The sequence below is a fragment of the Harpia harpyja genome, chromosome 1, assembly GCF_026419915.1.
Source record: "Harpia harpyja isolate bHarHar1 chromosome 1, bHarHar1 primary haplotype, whole genome shotgun sequence".
NCBI lineage: Eukaryota > Metazoa > Chordata > Aves > Accipitriformes > Accipitridae > Harpia > Harpia harpyja.
In genome coordinates, this window is record NC_068940.1 from 85,919,274 (window position 1) to 85,943,228 (window position 23,955).

At 41.5% G+C, this 23,955-nt stretch overlaps 1 protein-coding gene across 7 annotated transcripts; it reads left to right on the forward strand.

Moving 5' to 3' along the window:
• The first annotated feature begins 725 nt into the window (after nucleotides 1-725).
• On the forward strand, nucleotides 726-23,861 carry PTER (phosphotriesterase related). Of its 7 annotated transcripts, XM_052803267.1 has the most exons (7): nucleotides 730-814; nucleotides 1,604-3,578; nucleotides 3,958-4,140; nucleotides 13,110-13,586; nucleotides 15,777-16,042; nucleotides 20,065-20,205; nucleotides 23,309-23,861. In XM_052803267.1, the coding sequence occupies exons 4-7, from the start codon at nucleotides 13,155-13,157 to the stop codon at nucleotides 23,517-23,519; spliced, it is 1,050 nt and encodes a 349-aa protein (XP_052659227.1). In that variant the 5' UTR covers nucleotides 730-814; nucleotides 1,604-3,578; nucleotides 3,958-4,140; nucleotides 13,110-13,154; the 3' UTR covers nucleotides 23,520-23,861. The 7 variants fall into 7 exon arrangements, with proteins under 7 accessions (XP_052659218.1, XP_052659253.1, XP_052659227.1 ...); XM_052803277.1 differs by lacking the exon at nucleotides 1,604-3,578 and having other exon boundaries at nucleotides 734-814; XM_052803286.1 differs by lacking the exons at nucleotides 1,604-3,578; nucleotides 3,958-4,140 and adding an exon at nucleotides 12,977-13,014 and having other exon boundaries at nucleotides 774-814.
• Nucleotides 23,862-23,955: the final 94 nt, after the last annotated feature.

Genomic DNA, 23,955 nt, shown 5'->3' on the forward strand with positions numbered 1-23,955 from the left:
CTTTGTGCCTTTGCTAGTCATGCTGCCAGCGTCTGTTTACCCTTCTATAAAATGGAATAGTACCACACAGGATGCTGTGAGCCTTAGGGAAATAAGACACTTTTGATCCTGGGTGGAAAGTGTAAGAACTTGGTGTCAGCTCTGTTTTCATTTCATACTTTGCACCTGCAAAGTTTTCATCCAGAATCACTGTCATTGTCATCCTGTTTGTGGATACTGTGAAGCACCTCTTCAACCTTCCCAGTTATTTGCATTGCAAAGGCAAATTAGAAAATGTTGCCTCTTGCAAGCCCAAGCATTCCGCGCCATCTCCCAACCCCCCGAAATGACTCAGTGGATCCAAGCCTCCTCCCTGCTGTGTCAACAAGGGGTACGAGCAAGGACGGGCAGGACGCTCACATCCACCGACTCTCACTTGTACTTGGAGCCAACGCTGGCACCCAACACCGCTGGCCCTCTCTCCAAGGGGGAACGGGCTCCTGGGCAGCACGAACCCTGGGTGATGGGGCGGGGGCCCAGCGGCAGGGCCCACCGTGGGCACCGAGCCGGGCAGGTCCCCGCAAGGAGCCAGCGGGCCAGCGCTCGCCTCCCCGGCCGCTCGCCCGCCCGGCCGGGGCACACCGGGCTCCAAAGGCCGCGCCGCCCTCGGACCCGGCCCGCTCCCCCGCCCCCGGCGCCCGCTCCCGTCCCCGGGGCCGGGCCGCAGCGGGGAAGTCCCGCCCCGAGCGGGGCGGGAGCGGCGGGCTGCTAGCCAGGGGCCCCTGCTGCGGCCGGCGGGGTTGACGTGCTGCCGGCGGAGGGTCCTGCCCGCGGGGTGAGCGAGCGGGCGGGGTGAGCGAGGGAGCGGGCGGGGTGAGCGAGGGAGCGGGCGGGCGGCGGGTCGCGTTGGAGCCCCGGGCCGCGTCTCCTCAGCCCGCCGAGCCGCTCCGCGTCCTCCCGCGGCCCAGACCCGTCCCGGGCTCGCTCTTAATGCCCTCGGCCCGACAAGCGCCCGGGCCGGGAAACTTCGCCGGAGTTGAAGGGCGAGAGCTGCTTCCGTCCCTTCCGCTGCCGGCGCGGGAGGGCCGGAGGCGGGGAGGGCGGGAAGCAGCGGCGGCGGCGGGTAACGGCCGCGCGTCGCCGTCCTGCGGCGCTGGGGCCGCGCCGAGAGGCGGCGGCCTGAGGCGAGCAGGCCGGCGCTTCGTGGCGGGGAGCGCAGGTCTGGATGCCGGGGCTTAGGGGGCCGCCGCTCCGGGCGGATAAGGGCGCTGAGGCGAGGCGGGGCCCGGCCCGCCTGAGGGCAGCCCCGGCCGAGGGGGCCGCTGGCGTGTAGAGCGGGAGCAGCGGCGGGAGGAGGAGGGAAGGAGGAGACCGCGGCCGGGACAGCGGCGCCGGGGCAGGCAGGACTCCTGCGGGGAGACCCGCGGCAGGTCAGAAGCTTGAGGTGATGAACCTCCTTTCTGGAAAAGCGTTTCACAGGATCGGATGATACTTATAGGCAGAGTAGCCCCCCAGCTCAGGCGGGCTTCACTGTGTGAGTGAAGCTACGCTGCTATTATTAGTGCTGGTATTTAATATTTGTACAGTCATAACAAGTTAAATATTGGAACTACGTCTTCTCCAGTACGCCTCTCCCATCAGTCCCTGAGGGTGGCTCCGTGAAGGAACAAATACCTCAATCCAAAACCGGGACCTTCAAAGCCTGCCTTCAGCTGCCTCTCCATCTGGAAGCACCCGCAGCCCTCTGCAAGATGCTTCCAGCATTGCTTAAGCTTGACGAGGCTCAACAGCAAAGCCCCAGACTTGCCTGTGAGCCTTGTTGGGATCCATACACCATGCGTTTTCTCTGTGGCCTGAGGTGTGCTGCCCTTTACAAGACACAGTTGCGGCAGATGCCCTGCTCTCTCCTCCCCTTGTACCAGTTTGGCGAGCTATGGAGAGCAGTGCTGGTTCTGAGTGAGGGAGGTTCAGGTCCCCTCTGCCAAACATGCTTCAGCGCTGTAGCCAAGCTGCTGCCCAAAGGTGGCCTTGGGCGTTTGGCAACCCCCCCTGCAGCAGGTCCTGTTGTTGTGGTGAACTTGGTCCCAAGTTGAAGCATACAAGTCCTGTTGGTGAGGAACTCAGATGAGCGGTTTTTGGCCTAGCAAATACATGAATGTATATATGATCTCTGCGAAACTTGTGGGTATAATTCTTTTTTTAAGGTGTGTCTGTTGTTAAGGATGGTGTCTTTTGTATGCTAGAGGCTTGTGATAACTCTTGAATGAAACAAATTTTTAGCCGGAGGTCCCTTGCTTTTGGAAAATTGTGTTTTGCTTGTCTGGAATTCCCCTGTGCTTTATGCTGGATACATTATTCGACATCCTCTGTTGTAATATGTTCTGTAGTGTTTAAAGGTTGTTGCTTGCTTTCTGCTGGGGGCTGTGTTTCAGTGATGGGTGAAGCGATGCTTCTAATAGGTAGTGTTGTATCTTTTTGTCAGGTACTTTGGGATTGTTATATGAAAGACTATGTAAGTGTCATTTCTTATTACGAATGCCTCTCATGTTTTGGAATTTAACAGACATAATATTTGCCATCATGTCGTCATCATCACATTCATTTTTTAAGTTATAATCAAAGGTGGCAACAATGGCATTCAGATGCTTAATTACATTTCACATAGGTGACTATTGCTAACTTACTAAATTAATGCATGGTGGAGCAGGAACAAGTGTCAATGCTTCCCTCTGTGGTTAGGGAACCGTCAGCTTGCTCCTCATATATGAAAATCAGTATATAGTGAAGCATATGGCACCATCGAGTTTATTAAAGGACTATTTCTCTGAACATTCTGTGGGTTTTATTTCTTATTTCACTTGATGTAGATCTAAAATATTTTTTCCATCTTTCAAAACTTGAAATACTGAACAAGGTTAATTTTTTTTAGTAAGCTGAAACCAGGACTTCTTAAGGTTTCATGAAAACAAAGAAAGGAGACTTCTGACTGCATCAGACTGGCCACCTGTCTGGTAGGAGGAGGATTAGAAATCCATCTAGTTTGTGGAAACGTAAGGTTCAAGTCCCTGGTTTGATTCGGAGCAGTTTTGAACTTAGATCTTTTGTATTTCTGGAGAATATACAAGTCATTGCATTACCAGCTGTATTGGAAGGGAAAGGAAGTATCCCACCCCCCTAGTTCTAAACAAAACTTTAATCTTTTTCTCAGAACTGGTAGGATAGGTTTTCTGCTTTAACATAATTTTCTGGTCACAATTTAAAAAGTTTCCTCACAATTTTCTAAGTAGTGGCCATGTCTTTGGTCTGATAGTAATATGTATGTGGGTAATAATCCAAGAAAGGCATTTTGTGCTAGCAATGGCTGGGATATGTTTCAGAAGTATTTAACTACTTGGATAAGAAGAAGAAAGTAAGAAGAAAGACCACCACCTCTCTTATATGACAGTTTTAAGTAAATCACAGTTTTTCAGTTGGATCTCAGAAGCATGTAGGATCACTCTTCTCAAAGATATTCTGAAACCTTAGTTTTGCGTGGAGCCAAAGCCACAGAGTTTTTCCTGAAGTTACTTCTGTGGAGGAGGGGGGACCAAAGAAGAACGGTATGTATGTTACCTGCTGAGGTGCTCTCTTTTTCTGCTCTTTCGGGATCTCACTTCTTACCTCAAAGTGTAAAAGGAGAATTGTTTTATCCCACAGTTGTCTTTGCCCTGTCTGGAGTCACTGTAGTGAGGACTAGTCACCAAATGAAAGGAATTTAACTCTTTGCTGTGATTTGTGTACCTTCTGGCAGATGGGTCATTTTCAGATGGGTCTGGAAATGTTCAACTGGTCTTACTGCTCAAACTCTTGTGAGTTGTAAACTTTATTGCAGGACTAGGTTCTTTGTTACTCATTTCAGACTGGGTAGCAATGATTTTTTAAAAAACAGATAATTAATAGTTTGCAGGACAAAGATACTGAGTTTGTATCTTCTTTCAGAACTACTGTGATATCACATTCAGACAAGACAAAACAGTGGCAGGGTTCTGTCCAGTTCTTGTGAAGACTGAAGATTCAGCAATACCTGGAAAGAAAGCAGAAGGATATGCAGGAGACCTGACAGCCTTGTCACCTTGTGTGTGTTGGTTGTTCCTGCTGCTTCACTATTGTATCCGGCCGAGGGTAAGAACTTGGAACAACAGGAGTTGTACAAGCAAGAGGTCATTGACTTTGACCACTGACAAAGCATGCAGACTCTGTAAAGGCAGTCTCTAAGTTAAAAGATAATGCTTAAGGTACACCCATCAGCTTTAAGCTTTGCCTTGGCTCACATATTAACTTTTTTTGTGTGGGCTAGTTTCTTGTTACAGCAGAAGCAGACCTTGAGAAGGGCATACGGCTTCCATTTTCTGACACAGCCATGGAGAACAGTCACAGTGGAAACTGTGAAGGCTTTTCTCAGGGTATTTTTTTTCCAGTGGGTTTTCAGATTGGTTGCAAGTTTTGGGATACAGCTTGCAGTAGTGGGACACTGAATTTAGTTGTGTGCATCTAAGCCCATCTCTCACTAGTAAAGAAAGTGGTTTTCTGGAAGTCCCTGCTTATCCCAGTTGCTGCAGTCTGCGATCTTGAATGAGGCACTAAAGCCCATCTCCACGCTGTTTTCCACTGTGCATGGCTTTACAGGTTTCAGTGGATCGGTGACTTTTACGTTCTGCTGCAAGCTGACCTTGGGGTTCATCTGAATTTTTTCTAGCTAGTAATGTCCAGTCTTGATCAGGAGGTAGTAATGAACATCACTCTTCCATTGCTTAGATTTGTGTGGTGAGAAGGGTGATGTCTGTTCTTTGGTGTCTTAGACCTCCATCCCTTTTCTCTTTATTTCTGCATGTAAAGATCCATAGAGTGATTTGGTGTGGCTCTTGGTGATGGTGCTGCACAAGTGAGTGATAATGCTCCATCCAACATGCTTACTGAAATGTTTAAGCTTATGTGAAAATATTTCAGCATATATGACCTTAAGCAGAAAACCAATTTAAGTCAACGAGAATAACAGTAGAGTTAGATGTATGCTTCTTTCAAATTTGAAATTTAGAGGGAATGAAGACTGGACATGCATTCCTGAAAAGCACAGACTTTTTTCCTGTATCATCTTGTCCTAGCAAGAAAGAGAGTATGTGCTTGTAGCCCAGCACCCATGAGAAGCAAATACGATTCTGTTTAGGCTTCAGAATACAAATGTATGTATCAACATGCAGGACTCAGCCCATATTTGCATATAGCATAATGTGACTTCAGTTCTGATTTTTGGCCTAAACCCACTATATGTGCATGTAAAATATAATTAATTTAATGTTGGACCCTAGGGGAGAAATTTTATCTGACCTTCTATCAGGGGTAATTTTGGAAGCTGCCCAAAATTTAAAATCCCCTGAAGTTCTTCTAAAGGAGATGTTGATGAACAAAACACTTATGGGGATGTTGGTCTCAGATCTCTCTGAGGAAGAGAAACTTCAATGTGACTTTGCTTGGAGAAGCCTAGATTTTGAGACTGTTATCTGCACAGAAATAAGGTATAATAAAAGTCTGACTATTCTGTTCACAACAGCTGAACTTCAACCAAATTAAAAAAAATGTGCAAAGTATTACATACTAAGTGGCTTGGACTCTGCCTCTGGGGCAAATGGTCATGTGCAGATCACATGTGCTTGCTTTGATCCCAAAGTTATGGCCATACTGTGAAATCAATATGAGAGGCTGCACTTCGTTCTGGTGTGGCTGTTCAACTGTAAGGAAGAAATCTGTTTTATTTATGTCTGGCTCAAAGCCTAGCTAGAGCAAGAATGTGACCCCCAAACCATGTGAAGCTAGAAGGTCTATCTGTCTGCCACTAGCGAAGCAATGGAGGGAATATGCAGTGAGAATTTTCACTTACCCTTTCAGGTGAACATTTAAAAGCTTTGCTTCTCACTTGCCCAGTTCCTCTCCCCAGAGTATGCTTTTTGGAGGTTCTGAGGGCAGGGAATCAATATATTGGCCTTTCACGTATGTGTGATAGTGTTTAAACTTCTCTTAAAATTTAAGTGACTTTGCTTTTAGGTCCTAGAACATTGCCAGTGCCACTCAAGCAACATAACTACTGTGGTGTGTGTACATGCATGTTTTGCTGGGACTTCTCTTTATCATTGTAGGCTTATATAAGACTTGGCTAAAGCTCTCCTAGTTTTTTTAATAGCACATATTGTAACTTTATATAAAGTCTTAATTTCAGTATCCCTTCTCACTTCTACAGTGTAAAGGTTTTTTGGTTGTTCAAAGCATATATAGGAAATCTAGTGAAAAACAATATTTAGCATTTCTTTTAGCTTGGCTTCTTAAGGAAATATATGTTTCTGAATGGTTTGGGGACCAGAGATAGGTTGCTGAAGGCCACAGCATTAACCCACTATTCTGAGTATCTCCAGAACAGTGTGCTTCAGGAAAAAAATGTGCAAAGGTAGTGATAGGTGATGCTTTTTAAATATTTCCCCCAAGAGTTCTTTAGGTTTTGAATCTGTTGGCCAATTTCTACCCAGTTGAGAGATTACACATATCTGAAGTGGTGAGGTTCTTACTTGCATGAAAATATATCCACCCAAAGATGGGAAACTGCAGGTGCCCCATTAAGGGAAGAGCTGCAACATATGCTCATATGGGGTTAGACAGGAGTTCTTGTAGGAGAGAGGCACTGTAAACATTCCGCTCCTCTCTGAGGAGAGCTTTAGTCAAGGCTTGAAAAATCTCCTGAGTGACATTGATCCTTAGGACGCAAGGACACCTTGCCTCAATGTTGATGCTCATGGAAGTACTAGCATGCCCTTGTCCCCTTAGTACACTTCCGCACTAGACAAGGGGCCGTACTGTGAAAAGCTGTCATGATACTTGTTTTGGGTTTTTTTTTAATTAACAGACTATGAAGGTAGTGAAAAAAAAAAACAAATGCCTCTGAATAGGTAAGATTATTTTCCTTGGCTGATTTTTCTGAGTTAGCTTGAAATTTAGCAAATCATGATTATCTCATAGCTCCAGTTTGGGACAGGAAAAAGACCAATGTGACTTCTGACCAATGTCAATTCTGAAGACAAGGAAGAACAATTATGACTTCAATGAGAATAATCTGTGTCACCTTCAGAGAAGCAGAAGAGACAGGAGTTTGCCCGGAAACCTGCATTTTTCATAGTACTTTTACCTCATTTCCAAATTCTGTTTCTTGGGCAAAATAACCCAAAAGCAGTATGACATGTGCTGTTAACTCACATAACACAGAGACAACTAGTGGTGCTGTGAGAGTACCTGTGTAGGAGTATGGTGTCACAGGCTGTTGGACACCTTTGCAGACGTTGACACAGAGGGAATTGCTGGGCTAAATGACAGGTAAGCCTGTGTCTGTCCTGGAGCAGGTGCAAGTTCAGTCCTGCTGCTCTCACCCAGCCAGCTGTGGTGAACTCTGCTCCACAGCCCTGGTAGCTGCACTTCCCTGACACTGTGCATGAGCAAAAAAAGCCATGCTTATTGAAAGCAGTGTATGAGAGAGAGCTGGGTTTCAGGCATGTTTATAGAATCATAGAATCATTTCGGTTGGAAAAGACCTTCAAGATCATCGAGTCCAACCATTAACCATGCCCCCTAAACCATGCCCTGGAGTACCCTGTCTACTCGCTTTTTGAATACCTCCAGGGATGGTGAATCAACCACTTCCCTGGGCAGCCCATTCCAATGTTTGACAACCCTCTCAGTAAAAAAATTTTTCCTAATATCTAACCTAAATCTCCCTTGCCTCAACTTGAGGCCATTTCCTCTTGCCCTATCTCCAGCCACCTGACAGAAGAGACCAACACCCACCTCACTACAACCCCCTTTCAGGTAGTTGTAGAGAGCGATAAGGTCTCCCCTCAGCCTCTTCTATTCTAGACTGAACAACCCCAGGTCCCTCAGCCGCTCCTCATAAGACTTGTGCTCAAGGCCCCTCACCAACTTGGTTGCCCTTCTCTGGACACGCTCAAGCAGCTCAATGTCTTTCCTGTAGTGAGGGGCCCAAAACTGAACACAGTACTCGAGGTGCGGCCTCACCAGTGCCGAGTACAGGGGAACAACCACCTCCCTGCTCCTGCTGGCCACACTGTTCCTGATACAGTTTGTTCTGTAATTAGTGCTTGTGAATGAATTTTTGAAGATGGTAATGTAGATCTGGCACCCATCTGTCAGAGAAGTTAGGAAACTTGCTTGTCTGATGGGGAAGAGGAAGAACCGCGGTGGCAGTATTGAGTTCCTTCCACCTCCTGAACCACTACAGAGTTGGCAGAAGCATGGGGGAAGAAAGAAGTTCATTTTTTAAATTCTTCCTGACATAGTCTACATGTGTTCTCCTACCGTCTGCCTCTCCTCTTCCTTTGTCTTGCTAACTTTTTCCCTCATTGAGAAATGTTTACATGTGGGAAATGGTGAGATAACACCACATAGATTAGCTAATGGTAATTTACTACAGATGTCATGCATTTCTAATTTGGGGCTTTTACATGCTCTATAGAAGTTGCTCACAGTAGAATTGAATGCTCAAAGCATTTCCTTCATCTGTAAATATACAGCAAACCTGCACTATGTCACATTTCCTAGGACTGCATGGTTATAAAGGAAAGACCCACTTAAAATGCTCTTGATGTAGCCAGGGCAGCCTTTGTTTCTAAATGGCAGCTGTGTTTAACTTTTTTTGAATATAATAAATACCTGTTGAGCCATTCTTTTTGCTTTTTTGTAAATTTTGTGTCACAGCAATCTGGATTTAGTGTCACTGTAATCTCACGTTGTAATGTAATGGCAATAAAATTATTCCCATAGAAGTCTAGAGAGAATCTGTGCTAATACCATTAAAATGTGCTTACCGAATCAAAACAAATGCGGCGTTAGCATGTGGAAACTGTGTTTATGTGATTATAATGTTTCAGCAATACAAGATTACTGTAGGAAGCAACTAATGCGAACCTAGAGAGACTTCCCATTAGAAGACTATTAAAATGACACAATGACTGAAGTGCAAGTTTCAGATGGGAAAAGCAGAAACACAAATCTTGTCATCAGTATTCAGGCAAAACATCTATTGAACTCAGTGGAGTTTTTACCAGAGTCAGGAATGCAGTACCATGACCTTTTTAGCAGCAAGTCTCTTTTCTCTTAACAGTACCTCTAGGAAAAATATTTACTTTGCCAGTATTTAGTAGCTGACTAATGGTGGGAGTTGTATTTTATGCATCATACAATTGGTGGTTGTAAAGATTTGTCCAGAGTTTTATAGAAATGTTAAGGTATTGTTTCAAGGCTGTTCTGAAATAATACAAGTTTTGTTTATATCTTAAAGCAATTCTCATTTTCTTTTTATCTGAATATGTAATTTTCAGGAAATACCATTTATTTCTCTGCTTATACAGTACCTGGAGCAGAGAAGCCTTGGTCTATGCAGGAGCACCTTGGCAATACCACAGCATAAATCAGTCATTTCCAAACCCAAAATACCTTTTATTGCCAGATAAGAGCCTACCTATTTATCTTTTGTCATAGGAATCGACACCCTTCCCCTCCCCTCAGACTGGGTTAAGATTCACACATCTTATGTAGGACCATCTAAAATATACTTGTCCAAGATTGTTGCTTGGGTCCCTCTGTAGTCCATGGAAGGAGGCCAGTATTACAGAAAGTGACTTGTCCTATCACAAACATTCAAAATAGGCTGGATGAGTTGCCTATAGATATGTCTTTCCATCTCCACTATGAAAATGGTCTAGATGATTATTCTGTAGAAGACATACATCATTTTAGATGGCTAAATGAGGTGATGTGAATTCAGTCCTTGGTGTATGAAAGAAGAAACTTTCTCAGAAGAAAGTTCTACATAAAACAGGGCATGCAAGTCATTAGTAAAGCACACAAACATCGATTTGTGTAGTAACATATACATGCTTAAATTAAGCAGTAGTCCTTATTCCATTTAAAAGCTGTTTGCCCCTAAAATCTGTTTTAAAGACACTAATTAAATTCTGGTTCCATCAGGTGAATCTTACTAGGAATAATGTATTATTTTAGCATAATCAGAGCATGCTGCCTATGTAAATGACAGTACGGAAGATATCGGGACAGTGGTTTTAAAAATAATTCCAGTCACAGGTTGTTGGCTGTCTTTATTTTTCATAATTTTTTTATTAAAAGCAGTAGGTTTCTAAAACTGTGTTAGTAAGCAGGCATAGACATTAATATTAATCATATTTTTCATGCAGATAAAATTAGGCCTACTTTAAATGCTGTTTGTGTCAGTTTCTGTTTTTGTAATGCTTCTTATATTTATAAAAATCCTTGGCCTTAATCAAAAGGTTCAATAGTAGGCATTGGTTCTGTAAACTCTGTATGTGTGCTATAATCTTAAATCTAGAGTCTAAAAATCAACAGATTGGTATCCGGTACAAGAGAAACCTGGCACTGGAACTGGTAATTTTAGATGTTTCCTGCTGTTATAAATCAGAAGACAGCAGCCTCAGGCTGTAAGAAGATCTCACACACACAACCATAGGTCTTCGCAGTGGGCAGGCCAGATTAATTAAGGGTAATCTAAATTAACTGTGTCAGAAAGGAATTAGTGTGAACAAATGTTGAAAGTCAACTTTTTATCAAAGTAGTAATCTGAAAGTGAGCAAAAATTCACATTCAATTAGAGTGGCCTTTTTGAGTAACTGCACTATTAAATAGCTAAAAAACCAAAGTGGAAACTTGTTAAGGAAACAGACTGTAATCAATTTGTGTCAATTTTTATCAAAAGAACTTCAATACTTGTATATTTAATTATATAACAAAATACTTATATAGGTTTGTTTTCCTAACTTAACAAATGGATTTGAAAATTGTCAGTGAACGTGGGGAAAGAAAGTCTGTCTCCAATGCAGAGAGTAGTTATCACTCTTTGTGCTGTCAGGGTTTTACTGAATACCTGAGTGTAGATATTGAACGTCAGAAAAAAGGGGGGGGGAAGCAAAGGTAATGCAATTATCTTAGAATTATGTTAGTCTCTTTGCTGTGCATATAAGAATGACTCAGATCATTGAACTTTCTCCAAAATAGTGGGTTGCTCTGTAGAGCACCAGCTTTGTTCAAGGATGGAATTAATGACTGGGTTGGACAACTTAATTGAATTGCAGCTAGCAGCAGTTTCTGACTAAGACAGGTATTTTGCTTTTAATTATTTGCTCAAGAATAATATTTTCTGAAATCATGCACTTCTTAATTTATTTGGCAAAAAATAAATAAATCATTATATTAATCAGCCAGCAGTCTGTTCTTTGAGAGTAATTATTCTTCTGCCTTCTCAAACAAGTCAACACACTAGTCTAGAAATGAAATTCATAAAAGAACAGTTCTTCCTAAGTCTGCTTTTACACAAAGCAAGCAAACATAGTCAGTCCTTTCTCTTTCTTATGGATGGCTAAGTTTTCATATTAAAATAGCTGCCAGCTCTACAGACTTCACTAGGCAGGTGATATCTGCCTTTTGCAGGGGCTGGGTCACTTTCTTACATTGGTACTCTGACAATGACTGCTTCTCGTGAGATGAAAGTATCCCCAAAGTGATCTCGACATTCTTGTGCCCTTTGATATGTAGAGTTCAGTGCCCTTCAGATTTCAGTTTTTCTGTCATCCTGGTAGATTAACTTTAGCAGTTAAAAGGAAAATGTCCTCTGAGGGCTTCACCAGTAACAAACCCATGTTTGTGATATTACTGACTAAAAGGGAGACAGAAATGGGAAAGACCTCTGTCTTTAATCAATAATGCATGCTCTAGTTAGTCCTGTCCTCTGGACATGATTAAACATGTATTTTGTTTCATAACTGATGATTTTGGTTGACTAGGGATTATAACTATATATCCTCAAGCCTTTGCAACTAGCATCACGAAGATCTAACATGAACTGGGTAGTCAGCTATGTTTAACGTTAATATGGCTCATAAACAAAAAAGACTACCCCCACTCCCAAAAGAAAAAAATACCCCAAAATCCCAATGGAGAGAGCTGCAGCTAATTCTAACCTGCAGTGAGTCAGGCCAAACTCACAGAGGGCAGATGCCTTTGACATGAACCAACTGCAGGCAGTAGCCTCAACCTGTATCTTTGTCACCACTCATTTGAAGTGTTGAGAAATAACATTGTTTCGTTCATGTTAAAGATGAAGAAAGAAGTCTCTCAGAGGCTGAGCTGTATAAAGTTAAGTGTTAGGTTAAGGCACATTCTTAACTGGTAAAATATTTGGCGAATGAACCTGATGGGAAAAGCACTTTGGCTTTTGCCTCGCTGTTTGGGGGCCACGCTGTATCTTTAGCGACTGTTGTCAGCCTTGGAGGAGTTGTCCTGGGTTGTTCCAGACCTCCACAGTGCAGCTGGCAGGAGAACCTGAGACCCTGTTGAGCCATTCTTTTTGCTTTTTTGTAAATTTTGTGTCACAGCAATCTGGATTTAGTGTCACTGTAATCTCACGTTGTAATGTAATGGCAATAAAATTATTCCCATAGAAGTCTAGAGAGAATCTAGAGGAGCAGATGTTCACCCCCATCCCCGCGTTCCTCCTATGGAGGGGCAGACAAGGTGCCCGAACACAGACAGCTTCCTCAGCACGCAAAGGGGGCAAGTGAGTCTTGGAGGACACAGATAATTAAGCTGAATGTACCAGTAAGGAATATTCAGCCTTGGTGCCAAGTATGTTCATCTGGTGGCTCAAGCTGACAAAATTTGACGGTTGCTGAAGAGCAGAGAATCCTAAATGAACATGAAGTGGTTGTTATTAAATAGGAAACATTTATCTTAATGTGATATTGACTGTAGCACAATAAATGATCACAATTTCCTTGTACTGGAATGTGATATTTTTACATTGTTAGAGTACTGATACCAGTGCAGTTGGGTAAAATAAATGCTTTATTTTGCATGTTGGCAACTCTACTGGAAACAGCATTTGAAAACATTCCGGCGAACACACACAGCGTGTAGGTATGTGCGTGAGAGGGAGGAGGGAATTCAGAAATTGTGTAAGAAAAGTTTGCTCTTTCTGAAATGTCTTTGTTTCCTTTCTTCTTCCTTCCCAGATTCTTTTAGAATCTGATTATTTTTTTCCCTTTTGTTGAAGAAAAATGCCTTTCTTGAGAGGAAAAGCACAGACTGTCTTGGGCCCTGTGGAGCCAGACTGCCTTGGCTACACGTTGACTCATGAACACTTGACTATGAACTACAGCGGCTGTTATTGTCCACCTTCTCCAGGCCAAGAGCCTCTGTCTGATGCGCCCATTGAGATGAAGAACTTGTTTTGGATTAAGCAAAATCCCTACAGCCATAAAGAAAACCTTCTTTTGTATCAGGAAACAGATGCCGTGAAGGAGGAGCTGTTGCATTTTAAAGCAGCAGGCGGTGGGACGATTGTGGAAAACACAACCACAGGAATTGGTCGGGATATGAATACTTTGAAGAAACTTGCTGAAGAAACTGGAGTCCATATTATTTCTGGGGCTGGGTTTTATGTGGATTCCACTCATTCTTCTCAAACACAGGCCATGACAGTGGAGCAGGTGAGTCCTAACCATTGCTTCAGTGTCTCTCTTCTATGAATTATCCCTGGGTGAATCAAAGTTGGAGAGAAATTCCAGCAAAATAGATGATATCTAGAAGTTCTCAACGTGAAAAAACTTGGGAACAGCATTAGTGTTTGTGTGTTATAGCTGGACCAGCACTACTTGAGTGTGCTGGGATTATCTGTCAGCATTTCCAATTAAGCTTCATTTTCTCTCAGGGGTTTGTTATAATGCAACAGTAAAAGTAAAATAGAGTACATCATGTGTGGGCATCTGGTACAACACCAATTATCCTGTTCTTTTTACAATTTTTAAGGAAGGAGTATATCCCTTCTACCTCTTTTGTCTCTTTTTCTGGCTAATTGCTTCCCAATGAGATCACCCAGAATTCCTGCAAAAAGCATAAATAACTGCAATATTTATAGGACAGTTGTAAATCATTGCTCTGCTCAGGCTGCTGTATGTAATATCTCTCTTCTCTACCATTTGTCCAGACTTTTCAGGGCAGAGTTTACATCAGATTATTTGTATGGTGCCTAAGACGGTGTGTTAATAATGACTGAGGTCCCCAGATATTCCTATAATAATAAATACTCATTCATCTTTTAATAGGAAAATGTGATGATAGGGAGAAGATGGAAGGGAACTCTCCAAGGCAGGAGGCTGTGAATGTGGATGAACAGAGCTGAGAAAATTTTTAAAAAATCTGTCACAGTTTACAAATTAGTCAAATTCATTTTAAAAATCAGTGGTCAAAACTTGAGCAGCGCTGCCAACCACACTGGACCCAAGCTGGCCCAAGCTGTACGGAACCACACTACTTTTCCTAAATATTCCTCCATCACTTCAAATTTGATACAAATAGATTTCTTGGGGCAAAGGTTTCCCTTCTGTATTTGGTGGACTGCTGGAGATGCACAGATGTCCTGTACTCAGCAGGTAATCAATACTTAATCCAATTAAGAAGACAGTTACTTAGAAAGGGTTGTGCAGTGCCTGATCCATGATAACTGGTGGTTCCTCATTTGCCAGTGAATTTGACATGATAAGTTTTCTGATTAGACAAAGGCGATTTGAATATTTTGAGAGATGTTCTTCAGGAGAGGAGTGAATTCTGTATCTGGTTGTCTACAGAAATGGTTGGTAGACTGGTTATACATGAAGTAGAAGGTGTCTGATCATAGGATAAAGTGTTGGGCAGAAGCCTGTTCTAAATTGTAATAGCTTGGACTGACTTTTGTGTGTCGAGTATTTACCAATATGTTGTATGATGCTGTTGAGGAGACAAGGTGTGGAGTAGACATAAGTTACAGATTTATGTGAAAATTGGTTTGGGGTTTTTCAGTTTCCTGGATTTGCTTGCAAATGTTCCTTCTTCCTTTGCTCACTTTATTCTTCCTTAAAATCATGATTTCCTTTAACATTTAGGGCCAAAGAGTTAGAAGGTCATCATCAGTGCCACTTTGTGCTCTCGATTCTGAATGTGTGCTTTAAGATATATGGCCTATTCTGGAAAAGAAAAACTAAAGCATTTGTAACAAACTGCTTTTTTTAGGAGATTCTGATGTCTTTTTTGCCTATGAATATTTTAAAAGCAAGCTAATTTTGACCCAGTAAATTTGTCAGCTGAGCTTTGTTCTTGTAGCTCTGAAGTCAGCGGAGCTCCTGTTGTTTTACATTGGCATTCCCACAAGCAGGATTTGCCTTAAACTTGTCTCTTCAGGATCTTTGCCAGTTTCTACCTTCCATATCTGAATGACAAGGTTTCCTTATTCTCTGATCCCTTGTTTTGCAACAAATCACATTGAATTGTTTCTGGAGCCACTTCAGGAGTGTGAGGCACAGGTTTCATGATAAACTAACTTTTTTTTTTTTTTTTTTATATTAGTCTCAGCCTAAATCAGTGTTCAAGTTATATGTAGACCAGCTATCTTGGCAAATCTGGACAACTGTGTGAGTGGATACTGTTAAATTGATTTGCTTCTGTGTTTATTTTGGTCTCAGTGAATGGCTAGCATAACATTAGTTGACAGAAACCGGATTTTAACTGCAGTGTTTTCACACACCCAACTATTAAGTTCAGAAATATCATGGGAGTATAACTAGCACAGTGTCCATAGGCCAAATTTGATACTATTTAACACAAATAGTATTAATAACCCCAAATCTCATTTTCCTGTTCTCTAGCTTACAGGCATTATTGTTCATGAGATACTCAATGGAGCAGATGGGACTAACATCAAGTGTGGTGTGGTGGGAGAAATAGGTTGCTCCTGGCCTTTGACTCAGAGTGAACACAGAGTGCTTCAGGCAACAGCACAGGCTCAGTCACAGCTTGGGTGCCCCGTTATCATCCATCCTGGCAGGAACAGCGATGCACCTTTCCAGATTATCCGCATTCTGCAGGAAGCTGGGGCCGATGTTTCAAAAACAGTCATGTCTCACCTCGACAGGTAAGCAGACTATTCTCCTGTCCTGGCAGTGTTGCCACAACTCACTGGGGTTTTGGGGAACTACGCTGCAAATAGCTAGGCTTCCGTTGTGCACTGGGATCACAACATGAAGAATTATCTTTAAGTTTACTGACTTAAAAATGACTGCTTATGTAAAGCTTGATCAGCTTCCAGCACTTCAGTCAGGATCAGCTTTTAGATTCACATTGATAAAAAGATTTTGGGATTTTAAATGCTCTCTTTGAAGGCCTGGGAGTGAGATTAGGAATAACTGTAGCCCCATATTTTAAAAATGGGAATTCCATTAATTCGTATCCCTGCACAAATCCCTGTATTTAGAAAGCATTGGACATTGAGCAGCTCTCACCAAATTGGGTGGGAAGTTGCTGGGCTTCCAGCGTTTTTGAAAACTGGGCCACTCTTAAGGGCATTACCAAAATCTCACAGAAGCTAATGGAGAACTTGATTTGGCTGGATTCTAGATCAAAGCAGAAGGCAGATCTTTAACATTCTGCTACCAGACAGAAGAAATATTGCTTAAAAAGAAAACAGTTGGGTTTTGGATAGTTCTTAGCATAGACCAGTGAGCTAAGTTTTAGTTTCCTTGAGAGCAAAAACCAGGAGCACCACATCAGACATGGAGATGAATTGGGATGATTTTTTCTCTCTCCAGTTTAGAAACACAGCCTCTATTACCAAATCAGTTTTGTGTGACCTTGTGCTGCTGATGGTAAGCTGGAAAATGTCCAAGCATTGATTAGTTTGGCCAGTTGCTGAATAATGGAGACTGTTTGTGGTCATATGATTCTCAGCAATTGGATTGTTTGCCCTCAATGTGAGTGTAATACAGGCAAGAGCACTGTGCTCCAAATTTCTAACGGTTATAGGCTCTTAAGAGCTTGCAAATCGAGCTACAGGTGTTTTGTATTCCCACAGAGCTCAATGTTTTACTTGGGGATTTTTAGGAGCATAAAATTCAGTGCCATGAAATTTTATTTACATTTGATTATATATAAATGATATGGGCTTTCTTTATGTGTTTACCTGTATTCCATTGTATCTATAGCTATATTTTTCTCTCCTTTTTAAAGAAAAACTGATTACTTAAATCTTTTTATGAAAGAGGACTGAGCAAGCTGCAGGTGTCAGTACTTACATAGCCATTTTGGTACAACATAAACATCCAGTTATGGTTTTTTGCCTTTATACACTGTTGTAAATCATTGAATTCAGTGATTGCTGGAAAATAAGCAATATAAGTAGGAAAACAGTCAAGACAGAGGTGCAGTTTCACTAACTGCCGCTGATGCACAATATGGCATTTCCTTATACTCCTTCTATCATTACTTTCACACATTCAGGTTGGCACTTGCTATAACATAGACTCTAAACTACTGTGAAGTTTGGCTTTGCAATGTGCATTTAACATTTTAAGTCTCCTCCAGTGAGAAAAATCCATGTGGGAGCATCCCAGTCCCTTAAATGTGAGATAAATTTGTACATAGCTCCATATTTCATATCTGCTTTTGAGATAAAGAATGATAGTTTTCAGGTGGATTTACAGTCAAATGATAAAACTAAAATCCTGGCTACCGTGTTTTACAATTTAGCACCTTAGAACAAAAGGTAGCAAGTGTTCATAGTGAAACTATAGTGTAGATAAAGGCTGGGAAGCAAAAGCTATCCAGTCTTGGCTTTGGCCATTTATTAGGGATTAAGGTTATAAAGGTATCTTGGTAGAGATCAACATTGATTCACTTGAGTAGCTTTTGTTAGAAGACTCACAGCAACCGTTACAAATGCCTGCTTGGTAATGGTTTGGTGGGTGTCCCTGCCATAATTTATGGATGAGGTCCAAACTACAGGATGCTTCTCTGTGTCCCATCTCCTTTTCCATGCACTCAGGGACACATGTTGCCCAAACACCTAATTCCAGCATAGAGATTAGCAATTTGACCTGAGAACTGCTGCTGCTGCTACATCCCTGTGGTTTACAAGGAGACCCAACAGCTGATGAAATTAAGCTCTCCTGCTCTTCGTTGGGACAGAGCACCCAAAAGCACAACACTAACAGTAGTTTTAAAAAGAAATTGTTCTGGCTGTGATTTTGAAATATATCGCTGGGTGGTTTTTGCCGCCTGCACAGGATTGAATACTCTTGGCTAGCATCTCCCTGTGAACTGAGCAGGGCTGGATCTAAAATAACCTGTTCTCTTGCTCTGCACTTTGAAAACTCATTTGGTGATAAATATTCAATCTCTGTAAACTGTAACATTTATTTAAAAATAACATTTTTTATTAATTACAGTTGGCAAATCTTAGACTCCTGCTGATGGCAGGCTTGTTTGAACAAGGGTTTTCTCTCTCTCAACCCATCTGTTCCTCCTGCTTGGTCCTGTTGTTAAGTCATAATATTGAAATCGTGACATCAGTGTCGTGGAGGCTTACAAGAAATTAAATTATGCAGGTGATAAACTCAAAATAAACTTCATTGTAACCAAAACTGTTTAACAGGTGATAAACTAAGAATGAAGTTTGTTCTAATCAAAATCATTTAGCGCTCTGACAAATATTAGTAAACTACAGGTTCAAGATGTTGAACGGAGCTAATAATACACAACCGACTTAAGAATTCTTAAGCTTTAGAAATGAGGATCCAAAATGTGCAATCACTCACCTAAAAGATGAGGGCTCTCAACCTGCAGGAGTTACCTTGGGCAGTGTCCCGACCCACGGGGCAAGCCCCCGACTGCAGACCCGCTGCTCTGAGGAGCACTGGCTCCATTTGCCCTTCAGCGGGCCTCCATTTATACCCCAGTTGACTCTGAGCTGTGGTCATACATGGTTAACGGTCTGGAAGTTTCTTTCAACCGAAGTGTTCCATTGGCTGAGGGCCTTGCCTTTGGACCAAAGAGTGTACGTGACAGTCGTTACTGGGGAGAGCTGCGGTTCAACGGTCAGGAGGTTTCGAGGGGTTTCGGTCTTTACCAGGGTGGGTGCACCTGCCACAATAAGTCATTTCCATAGCAATGGACTGTGATGTAATTGTATAGGGTGAAATTACTTTGTGACATCAATATCTGCAATAATAAAAAAATTAAACTACTGCCCTTTTGGTTAACTGTGCTGTTCTTGTGGAAACTTATTTTTTCCTTAGATGAAAAAAATTGTGTTGTGGTTATAAAGATAAAATTACAATGTATCATTTGAGTGGTTTTGTTTTCCTTTGGATAGCTTATACTCTTGGTAAATACATTTCAAAGAAACAAAAATATTCCAGAGAGCGCTTGTTTCAGTTGCCATTCTTTCCAAATGAGTGAAGGGTTTTAGTAGCTTTGTTCCTTCACTTTTCAAATCTGCTGCAAAGCCCATGTCCCAGGTACTCACATTGCCATTATATATTTTGGTGAGAGTGTTTCCTTAAGGCGTTCTGGCCAGATCCCAGTGCAAACAATGATATATTGCTGTTCTAATGACAATCTAGAAACAGCACTGTGCAGAATAGAAACTAAAGACAAAGTTGTGTATTACCGGTGTGTGATGGATGAAACAAGCCCTGGATGTAGCTGTCTCTTGTAACTCTGTTGGGAAAGTAAATCTGTCTTGTGTAAGTAATCCATTGTCTGTTTTTTTAAATGTCACTATGAATTAACCTGCTCCTTAAATGTCCTTCCTTGTTAGGTTGTCTGTTGAGAGGGTTAGTGATATCAAAAGTAAGTAACTCTCCTGTTTCCATTTAAAGATTATCATAAATGTTTTCATTATTTAATGGGGGAAGAGTTGGTTTTGTTTTGTTTTTTTTAATGCATGAAGTCCCAGATGAATGTGAGAAAGACAATGCTCTGTATCAGCTTAAGTTGCATGTGTCAAACAGGAGTCCTGTTTTTCAAAAGGATGAATTAAATCTTAGATTATTGGTTTTGTTCCTTGCAAGTAGGAAATCACAAAATACCTATCCCTGCATCATGAGATTTTTTTTCTTCCTATTACAATGCTGACTTTGTGTTATATATGTTCTGTAGGACTATATTTGATACAAAGGAACTTCTGGAATTTGCTAAACTTGGATGCTATTTAGAGTATGACCTATTTGGTACAGAATTTCTTCATTACCAGTTCCATCCTGATATTGACATGCCGAGCGACAGTGAAAGAGTTGCAAGGTATCTGCTTCCATGCAGTTTAAGCTATAGCATTGCCATTGACATATGAATATTATTGGTACTTGTTTTAAGGCCATCACACAGTGATTCTGCTTGCTGTTCAAAATCGTCTTTTTTCATACTAAAATAATGACTTTTTTTTTTCCTGCTGCTGTCACACCTTTAGAGCAGCATTTATAATTTCTTCTATCTGCAAAGGAAGATGTAGACTTATAGTGTTGTAGAAAGTTGCTTGAGAAGAAGATCAAGAGCTTTTTTAACTTCATTCTCCATCCTAATTCCAAGCTGATCTGGTTGAATTTTATCATTTACTGCATTTATATAGATTGTAAAAAAGGAAAGGCTGGAGATAGTGGATTTATGTTAGGGTTTGGCTTTTGTTTGACACATAGTATTGGAAACCTAGTGCTGCTACTAAGCATCATCTGAGCCTGTTACATCGCCTCACAAATGTGCTAACCGAGCAAAACTCATTGCTTGTCTTGGGTGGATTTGATCCTGTGCTTCTGTCCTGAAAACCAGACTTTTTTCTTTCAAGCACTTTATCACCTCTCTTCCCCCTCTCCTTTTGCCCTTTGTCTCTTTTGAAGGATGAGATTCCTGTCTCCTCAGAACTCCCATGCTCCTTACACTCACAATGAAAATATTGGGCCCACTGGCGGGATACCTCTTCCCTGCTTCTCGTCAGCACATGCAGTCTCAGCTCAGCTGCACAGCTGATCTGTTGGGCTGTGCTAACACAAGGTTTTGCCAAGGAGATGCATTCCTTCCAGAAACTGTCTGAGACAGGTAGGATCAGCTGGGAATGGGCATCTCACTCCTTCCACTCTGTCTGGAGGTGTGATCCTCCTGTGCTGTTTGTCCACAGTGTCCATGTGCAGCGAAGTGGCAGGTTTCTGAGGGGTGTGCCTTTTTTCCTTCCAGAGTCACAAACAGTTCTTTAATTCTCCTTCATGAGAAAGATTTTACGATGCCTGATCACTAATGAAGTAACTTTCTAGCTTTTGCTTACATTTCAGACATAGCTTCCCTCCCCCTCATTGTCAGATTAACCTCAACACTAATCTTCCCTGTTTTCAGACTCTTCTTAAGAAGGTGCCGTGGTTACTATTCCACTTACTACCAAGTCTTTGCTGCTGCTTTTCACACTAGAAATCATTTCTCTGTCTTGAGGGCTCTCAGTCTTGCACTTAGTATTTTAAACTGTTGCAATGAACCCACAGCTTTCACATTTAGAATAGGTAAAGTTGCTCCCCTACCATGTGCCTCCTCCCCTCTCCTGTGCCATGGGAGGTCAGCGTGTACAGAAGCACTGTGAGGAATATGTGTAGAAGAATGGACTATGCCTTGGTTAACAAGTGCTTGTTCAACCATGGCAAAGTTTTTGTTCCATCCATGACACTTGCTCAGTCACCGACGTCTTTCCTTAAACTCTCTGGCATTTGAGTATTTCTTGCAGCAGGCTGTTTATAGGAAGAAAATACAAAAAATTTGTCTTCTCATTGTATGGTGTGAATATGTGCATTTGAGTTGGAAGTGCCATTAAATGGAAAAAACTGAATTTTTTCAGGGACAGTTTTTCTTTGGGTCAGAAGCAAGTACTAACTAGACTTACAGGAATGAGCAAAAACCAGCAATGAATATGGAATATAAAGGACCATATGCCTCTCCAACCAATGAAATTAGTCCAAATATGAAAGGAGATGATTCTAAGAAGATGTTTGGTCAGCAAAGAACTTAGTCCCTCCAGTGTCATTGCTCTTACTCTCTGGTTGGCTTGTGGTCTCTCTGTATTTCAGGCTGGAGAAGATACTTGTGATGTTGTAATACTACAGTATATGTAGTGTTGTGCACTATATGGCACTATTTACAGTGTTTTTTTGAAAGATGCTAATGTTTTACCAGGATCTGTCTTTCTTGCCTTCTTCCTGCTGCCTATATTGATTTGATCCTGCTACATGTATCTCCTCATAACTAACTGTAATAAAAAGAGACAGTAAGGGCTTTCAGATACAGTGTAGTTACTTATAAAACTAGTATTTGCTTTCTTGCTGATCAACACACAGTCAGGAAGGTAAGATTTAGAATTTCACAGTGCTGGCAAATGATGGAATTGGGTGCCTTCAGGAGGAATGAGCACTTTCCAGATCTGGTCTATCCATCTCTGCCACTTTAATGCTGCAATCTACTGCCAAACTAAACGGAAGCTTAGTGGGAAACTTAACAATCATGCAATACAGGAGTTCAGACATCCACCGAATAAATTCTGAAAAATGAGCTGAGCAAAGGATTAAGGTTACCAGAGTGAAATGTGGAACAGAAGGACTTGTTGTAGCAGACTTGCTACAAGGGAGTGACCAGAAGGATCACTTCTTTTTCCAAGCTGACTTCCTGTCATTTTGCCAACTGTGTGTAGCTGGGCCGCCACAGTAACTCCTCTTATTTCCTGGCATATGCTAGCACTGTGCAATGCCTGTCTTATTTATCTTCTTCTTTAATGAACATCTTTGAAATGTGTTTGGATGATAACTGTCTATATGGAATATGATGCTGACAACTTCAAATTTTTATTACCCTGGTTTGCTAAATGGGAATTAACTAAAGATGTGGAAGTATTTGTGTAATTGAGCCAGGCTTCTTAAATGACCTGTCACACACAGGGTCTGGTCATTAACAAATGTAATGGGACTAGCTTTGTGACAGCAGCAAGAACTAACCTGCTGTAAAGGAGTTTATGTAGGAAATTACTACTTATATATATAAAACCTGTGTCCCATGCTTGGTGATGCTGAAGCTCTTGAATTCTTCCGTGGACTTAGTGGGACTGGGAATGCAAAGTCATGCGCCAACTGGAGTTTTCCTTCTCCACTTTGAGATGTGTAGTGGTATGTTTTCAGAGGTGGGTTTTTTTTCATTCAATAAAGTATGTGTTTTAATTTCAATTAAGTATAAGGAATATGTCTTCTGAGGACCTAAAAATAAGTATTTTCAGTTATAACACAGTCCAGCAGTACAGTAATGTGAAAAACGTAAATCCTGCCCAGTTCTGTGCTGTTACAGAGTGAGAACCTTTCACTGATCGATGTGCTTTTTACTTTTGCAGGATTCGTATGCTGATCGATGAAGGCTATGAAGACAGAATTCTGATTGCTCATGATGTGCACACTAAGAATAGGTTGATGAAATATGGAGGTCATGGATATTCACATATCCTTAAAAATATAGTTCCTAAAATGCTAATTAGAGGCATATCCCAAGATAAAATTGATAAAATACTCCTAGCAAATCCAAAGCGGTGGTTGACTTTTAAGTAGGAATGATGAGTAAATATTCCTATTTTATAGGGAAGCTTGATAAAATTCAGATTTGTTTCAGGAGAGCACTCATTTTAAAACTTGGTTCTTTTCAGAGAAACTGGAAGTTATTAATTAGATGCGAACAAACTGATTATGACTTTTCTTTTTAATTAGAATGACAAAATTATGTATTCTCTCTGCATTTTGTCCTTTCTAAAAGTCTGTTCATGAATGATTTACTGGGTATGAGCCTACCTGCAAAGTCTTTTAAATTGAAATTTTAAGAAGTTTTCTAGAGAGTAATCTAATACTATTATTAGATGTTACCCAAAAATATTTTTGAAGATGCATCATCTGGACTTTGAATTCCCCTTCTCCAGGGGGTGATTTTAATCCTTGTAATATTGACAATCTTCTAATTATCCTTAGATTCTTTAAATAATGCTTGATAAAA

Coding starts and splice junctions, on each gene's coding strand:
- PTER (XM_052803258.1), top strand. CDS start 13,155: ATGCCTTTCTTGAGAGGAAAAGCACAGACTGTCTTGGGCCCTGTGGAG. Junction 16,043..20,064: donor GTCATGTCTCACCTCGACAG/GTAAGCAGACTA, acceptor TATGTTCTGTAG/GACTATATTTGATACAAAGG. Junction 20,206..23,308: donor GACAGTGAAAGAGTTGCAAG/GTATCTGCTTCC, acceptor TTACTTTTGCAG/GATTCGTATGCTGATCGATG.